Source organism: Osmia lignaria, unplaced genomic scaffold, assembly GCF_051020975.1.
Source record: "Osmia lignaria lignaria isolate PbOS001 unplaced genomic scaffold, iyOsmLign1 scaffold0016, whole genome shotgun sequence".
NCBI lineage: Eukaryota > Metazoa > Arthropoda > Insecta > Hymenoptera > Megachilidae > Osmia > Osmia lignaria.
This window is the reverse complement of record NW_027478168.1, coordinates 13260190-13267294: the sequence shown is the minus strand read 5'-3', so window position 1 is coordinate 13267294 and position 7105 is coordinate 13260190. Positions and strand designations below refer to the sequence as shown.

General features: G+C 43.2%; 1 protein-coding gene across 1 annotated transcript; it reads right to left on the bottom strand.

The window, feature by feature from the left end:
* Positions 1 to 2000: 2000 nt before the first annotated feature.
* LOC143306623 (uncharacterized) lies at positions 2001 to 6627 on the bottom strand. The gene has a single exon (XM_076693070.1). It carries the CDS (start codon positions 3409 to 3411, stop codon positions 2137 to 2139), a length of 1275 nt encoding a protein of 424 aa, XP_076549185.1. The 5' UTR covers positions 3412 to 6627; the 3' UTR covers positions 2001 to 2136.
* Between the last annotated feature and the right edge of the window lie 478 nt (positions 6628 to 7105).

Here is a 7105-nt window from a genome sequence, read left to right as displayed (position 1 = left end):
AAACTTGTACCGCTTGAGAAAAGTTTGGAGGATTACGAGACAACGCATCGGCATTGGAATTTACTTTTCCGGGTTTGTATATTATGTCATAGTCGTACTCATTCAACTTAATTCTCCATCTCATAATTCGGGATGTAGGATCCTTTATGTTATGTAGCCAGATTAATGGCCGGTGATCAGTAACTATAGTGAATTGATGTCCATATAAATAAGGTCGAAAATGCTCAACAGCGAACACAATGCCCAATAACTCCTTTTCGATCGTGGAATAATTAATTTCTGCACTACTTAAGGTTCGGGATGCATATGCAACGGGGAGATCTTTTCCAACTTGTCCCTGGCTTAATATAGCTCCTACTGCATAGTCTGAAGCGTCCGTAGTTACGAGAAATGGTTGATTGAAGTTCGGAAACTGAAGCAGAGGCTCCGAACAGATAATATCGCGTAATCTTTCAAAAGCAGACTGAGTAACTTCGTTCCATACAAAAGGTACGTCACTTTTTAAAAGTCGCGTCAGTGGCTTAGAAATTTTTGCCATCTGAGGGATAAAACGTCGATAGTAACCAATCAATCCTAAAAACTGTTTAACGTTTTTCTTTGTTTTGGGTAAAGGAAATAACTTTACGGCACTAATTTTTCCAGGATCAGGTTTCACACCTTCTGAGGAAATAACGTGGCCCAGATAACCAATTTCATGACGAAGAAACCTGCACTTCTCAGGCTGTAAAGCTAAGCCAGCGTTCTGCAAACGCGCCAGAAGAGTTCTTAGTTTACGTGAATGTTCCTCCAAAGAATCAGCATATATAACGATATCATCTATGTAGACAAAAAGCTCAATTCCTTGTAAACCTGACAATATTAAATCCATACATCTCTGAAACGTAGCAGGAGCATTTTTTAACCCAAAAGGCATCTTATTAAACTCATAATGACCATGAGGGGTCGAAAAAGCGGTCTTTGCTTTTGACTTCGGGTCCATTGGAATCTGATGAAAACCGGAAGCTAAATCAAGGATACTAAAGTACTTTGCTGCTCCAAGTTGATCCAGTATATCAGTAATGTTGGGAAGTGGATAACCATCACTGATAGTTTTTTCATTTAATTTGCGATAGTCAATGACCATACGCCAACGAGGTTTACCTGACGGACCGGGTTTCTTTGGGACCACCCAAACAGGTGAGTTGTAGGGAGAGGCCGATGGCTGAATTATATTATTTTCCAACATTGAGGTAACTTGTTTCTGTATCTCTTCTTTATGAATAGGTGGAAAACGGTATTGTTTAGTATTAATTGGTAACTCATCTGTTGTCACGATTGCATGATGAAGAACTTTAGTGGAACCTAGTTTTTCTCTCGGCAAATGGAATTGATAAGGGAATTCATTGATAATTTCCAAGATGCTAGCACGCTCAACTTCGTTGAGGTCATTCAATTCTAAGAGTTCAGCTATTTGGACTAACCTGTGAGCATTGTCTTTTTCCCGATTTAACCTTGAATCTATTGTACAACCTGAACGGGGTAATAAGGAGCTTTCTGAAAATTCCTCTAACTCAACCGGTGATATAGTTACATTTACGCAATTGGGGTTAGTATTGATTGCGAAAATTTTTGCAAACCCATTCTGTTGTGCGACTAAAGCTTCTCCTATATAAACACCCGGATCTGTAATTAACCTCCTTATGTAACCTACTTTGATTTTAGATTTCTTAATTGGGACGGATATGAGTATCTTGGTACGAGGAAGCAATTTAAAAGAAGATGATGAGAGAACAAAAAATTCGTCATCAATCTGTAGACTATTTGGCATACTATTCCCGAATCTTAATACCGCATCTTGGTTTTCTAAAAATGGCATTCCCAAAATTCCTGCCTCGGCGATGGGGAAAACATCCCGAACAATTTGGAATTTAACGTTAATGTCACGAACCTTGACGTTAATCTCTCCGCAGGTAAACACTCCTCCTGAACTAATACCGGTGAGATTGTAAACGACACTAGTGTTTATCTCTACATTAGAAACTATTCTCCCGTGTTTTATTAGATTCAATTGTGAGCCCGTATCAATGAGGAAGTCAGCAGATCCTCCATGGAAACAGCTGTGAATCAATTTTATCACCGGAGAATGCCCAATGTTTTTTATTTCGACCTGGGAGCAGGCCCGACGGGTTTGAAGGGAGCAATCCATGGTTCGTTCCGCGCGACTCCCCGACGTGGAACGCCCTTTGAGTTTAAATGTCCCTGATCCGTGATTTTATGAGGAAAAACACCTTGAGGCTGAGGTGAGTTTTGGCCTTGTTTCCTAAAACAACGCGCTTCCATATGACCGGTTTTTTTACAATACCGACATCTAATTTGTTCCTGTCTTAAAGGATTTCGTCGCGTTTCTTGAATTTGGGGACAGTGACTTCGCAAGTGTCCCACTTTATTACACTGAAAACATCGGCGGTCATCGAAATCTATTTTACGGACATTCGCGTTCCCAATAAGAGGCTGCGAAGATGGAGACAATCTCGATCCTTCGACCGTTACCGATTCTAATCTACGCGCAATGTCAATAACAGCTTCAAGATCCGGTATTTCTTTACTATCTTTGTCTTTAAGCATTATTCTTAACATTCCGTTCCGAAGGCCGTTAATAAATGTAGCTATAGCTGTATTATTCAATAAATCAACAACACCACTTAACTGTTCAGAATTGTATGTGTCCTTGGCTACCTCTATTCCGGTACTTAATATCTTACTTACTCGTGATCCGAAAACCTCTACCGAATCATTAGTTCCCTGTTTCAATCCCATAAATTCCTCATTAATACTATGCATGTTAAACGAACGGACGTATGCCTTTTTAAGTAATCCAATTAATTCGTCTAACGTATTTGGTTCTCGGCGATTTGAAAGTATTAATTTTGCGTGCCCTACGATTTTACCACGAATTAAAAACAGAAGACCGGCTCTATCCTCAGGTTTTACTTTGGAACTAATCAGCTGACATTCCTTAATAAATTCAGTCAGGGAACTGGATTTACCGTCAAACTGAGGTATCAAATCCTTCACTAGAGAGAGACGAAGATATGATTCTGAAAGTATACTAGATGACTCTATAGAGGTTGGAGTATTTTTAGAAACAGCAGCAGCAACCGTAGTCGAGGACAAAGGTACATCAGTTATTGTGCTATTAAAAGGGATAGAAGTACTATTCGCCATAACTGTATCAATCCCCTGGGATAACTGTCGAATTGGAACTAATCCTAATTCTTTCGATTGCAGATCGGTAGAAGATGCCCCGGAAGATGAAGAAGATTCTACATTCGATGAATCTATGTTTAATTCCTCCACCAAAAATGTATTACCCCGCAGGCCAATTTTGCGACTCCTTTTGGCGCGCATGTACTTTAACTTAAACGGCGGCATTTTATCAAATTATTACTAATGGTAATTATAAAAATAATACTCTATAGTCTAATTACTTATAAGTTAGACTTACAGTTTGGTAAAGCGATCGGCTAACGTTTCACAATAAATCACGTTTAGGTTTCACTTAACGAGTTTTCTATTTTCAAACACCAAATTCCGTCCGTCGGTAATCCGTTATCTCGGTTGGCCTTGAATCACGGGGAGATCCTCTGGTTCTGTGATTTGATGATGTTCATCTGTGGTCCGCTGCTTCTGACTGTCCTTGGCTCCGTGAGAAGATCCCTCAGGTCTCCAGATTGTTTTAATCTACCTCTATTTCCAAATTGAGGAGAGGTCCAATGACGATGTGAGCAAGATGCATGTGATTCCGGTGGATGGCTTGCACGGCAGCCGAAATCACCTGTCTCCGGTATTCACCCTACGCTCTTGAGGAAACCGTGCCAAAACTCAAGAGGGAGAAGTTGCAATAATATTAACAATGTTCACTTATATTATAAAAGCTCAATGGAGCAGTCCGTAAAACGTTCAGTTATTTATTTAACACACGCCCGCGAGCCGGCAAAGTTATTAAAGCGTACACAAGTCTAACACAATCACTTTGTTTTGTTTTGCGTTATTTGCAGTTACTACACTGAATACACCTTTTAAAATTATGACGTTTTTGAACTCATCACCTTTTAATAGTTTATCCCTTTTTTTAAATATCCCTTTTTGAATATCCCACCGCTGTCACCAATTTGTTGCGTGTGTATTAAGTGTTCTAGGGATTTTCTTTATAAAAGGCCGAACGTGGGTACGGTGCCCGTGAAGCGCTGAAGCGCTTTGCTCGTGGCGCGGCGTTTAATAAAATGAAAACACTTTGCGTTTTAAAGATATTTTTTGATAATAACTTTATTATTTCCTTTTCAAAATTTATATCCAGACGGGTTGAAGCTTTGAATCGTTCTGAGCTTGGCGGTGAAGATCTTCGATCGATGTTGGCTGCCATCCCCTCCTCGCTGGATCCTGAATCCTCCCTCAGGATCATCCCTGGCCCAATGGTGGAGGAGTCCATCCTTGTCCGGAGGCGGTCCCTCTCCCTGGCTTCGGTCCACCCTCAGGCGAATGGAAGATGGTGGTGCTCCGCCAAGATTCGAGAACGATTCCATGCACACGTGCTAAGAGAAAGCGTGGGATCCAGAGAGAACGAAAGATAAAAAGGTCTCGCGCTAGCGAGCCAAGGCAACCCTTAAGAAAATTTACGACCCTCTGTAAATAAGCAGGATGTCGAAGTGACTTCGACAGTTTCAAGAATCAACATGATTTTCGTTAAGAGTAATGAATTAGATACGGCCCGCGATATATTAGTTTCTTAGAAACTTCAAGTGTGACAGTCTTATTTCTCTGGTTTTCCAACTCTCTCCCAGCACGACCACCCGCGCTGAACGATTTACAATGTCCTTTCCTTTGTTTGTTTATTACTTTGAATTTTGGCTCCTAATTTACGAGCATTGATATAACATAATGCAGACATGCTGCAACCATACTCTTATGGCATCGTCGCCATATTACATTTCATTCAATGCTTGTGATTACAAGCTTCCAGCTAGATTCACACGATATTGCACACATACATACAGGCGAGGTTCGCAACACCATCAAACCATCAAATTAAGTAATTAAGTAATTATAGTAGAGAATATATAAGTGCTCATAAGCGAAAAGCGAAAATGCATAAACAAAACAGTTTAAACAAATCAAAATGAATCAAAATGACCAAAACCAAAGATAATGTACCTACAAAAGATGACCATAAGCCGCAAGCTATGCCTAGTTGGTAATCAACCGCAGTACCAAGGATATTACCAGCAACAAATATTCCGTTTACCAGACAGTGATACTCGGCCGCTCACTCCGTAACGGCTATCCACAGGCAAATTATCTGCCGCGCAGTAGTTACCTACCACGCGCCAATTACCAGTTACACAGTTACCGACTGCAGAACCGTCCATCGTGCTGCCGCGCAATCCTGGGAAACCGTACTTACCATCAGACTTACCATCAAAGATAAGTCTGGTATACAATACTATAATCGAAAAGATAATTATGCTAAATCAATGGGATCAGAGATAAACTTCAAACGGGCCAACATCAGGCATTAATTAATTAATATGTAAAGAAATAAGTCAATATTATGGTTTGTGACCCTCTTCGGGGTTCACTCTATACGGAATTTCCTTTCGCCGACTTTACTCTACGATTTTCTCTCTTTCTCACAACGTTGAGCGCCAGCCACTCGCTGTGGCGATTTGAATCAAAAAAAAGGGGAAAAGGGGGGTGATTGGGAGTGTCTTACAGGGGATGGGTCTCGGGGCACTTACGTCCGTACAATACTTCGCGGGGGAGTACGCAAGGAGGATTAGTGTGGGAAGGGAAATCTCTAGGGTCGGGAGGGGTTCGCAGGAAAGTTCGTCTACGTTACGCGAATGAGGAAAACTTCGTGTTTGGAAAATAAAAGGGGGACTCGCCCCTATGTCGAACAATGCGCGGGCGGAGAAGGTAGCCGTTGCCTCGATCTCGCTAATACAATAATTACGATAAGGGACTCACCCAAAACTTCTCGCTCTCTCTCTTACTCTCTCTCTACCGCTTTCCAAAATCTCTCTATTGCTTCCCAAAAATCTCTCTATCACTCGCAACGCTAGCCTCGGGCTCAAGTGACGGTTCGCCGTCGCTGCTGCGACGACGAAACCGTCGCGGGATGGTTTTGGGGAGGGGATGGGACTAGGAAGGGGGCCTCTTCCGGCAACGGGATAGATCGATTATCGATCTTCGATACACCGGTGCTCGGGGTCGATGGGGCTGGCGGATATCCCGCGATGACGGGTGGGCTGAGGTCTTCGGGCTCGGCGACAGATGGCTCCGGGTGGACGTTTTGCATCAGTTGGGCAGCTTCGTCTATTTCTTCGGAGTCCCATGTTGCTCCGTTTCCTTGGAGGAAGGGTAGAGGTCTGTCGCCGGCCTCGTAGCTCCTTCTGCGGGTATTCCTCGTACGTCTTCCGTCGCCTCCATCGGCCCGCCACCGGTGAGCAGGGGGGAAAGGGTTTGGTGAGGGAAGGGTTACGGGTGGTTTTGGGGTGGAATTGTAAAATGGGAAAAGCGCAGCGATTGTAACGGGGGGGCACGGGTGTCACCACGTTACAACACCCCCCCGCCTTGACCGGAAACGGTAGATGCAATGGGAAAGGGAAGAGATAGGGACACAATAACTGCGAGGAAAGGTGCACAATCGTGGTGTTGTCGCGGTCACTCACGCTTCCATGCTGCGCTCTCATTCAGGGGGAGGGGTCGCGGACGCGAGCGACCCTCCTGTTGCCGTTCCTCTGGTGAGGTTGGTTTTAAGCTGGACCTGTAAGGAAACGAATTAACATCTGGCCGAACAAAAGAAGGGGGTTACATTCTGGGGCGGAATTTTGTATAAGTCTTTTACCTGATTTTCCTCGCGGACTTTGTACTGAGCTTTGTTTTGTGAGGGTTAGGGGAGGATTGAGTGAGGAGGGTCCTCTTAGATTGCTTGGAAAGGGGGGGTTAGTCCTTGTCGCGTCCGTTCGTCCGTCTGTCCTTGTACGGGTCGGTCGTCCAAAATAAAGATAAAAAAAAATGGTCATTGTCCTTTAAGGGAGAGTTGGGTTATGGGGTGTCGGGGTGCGCG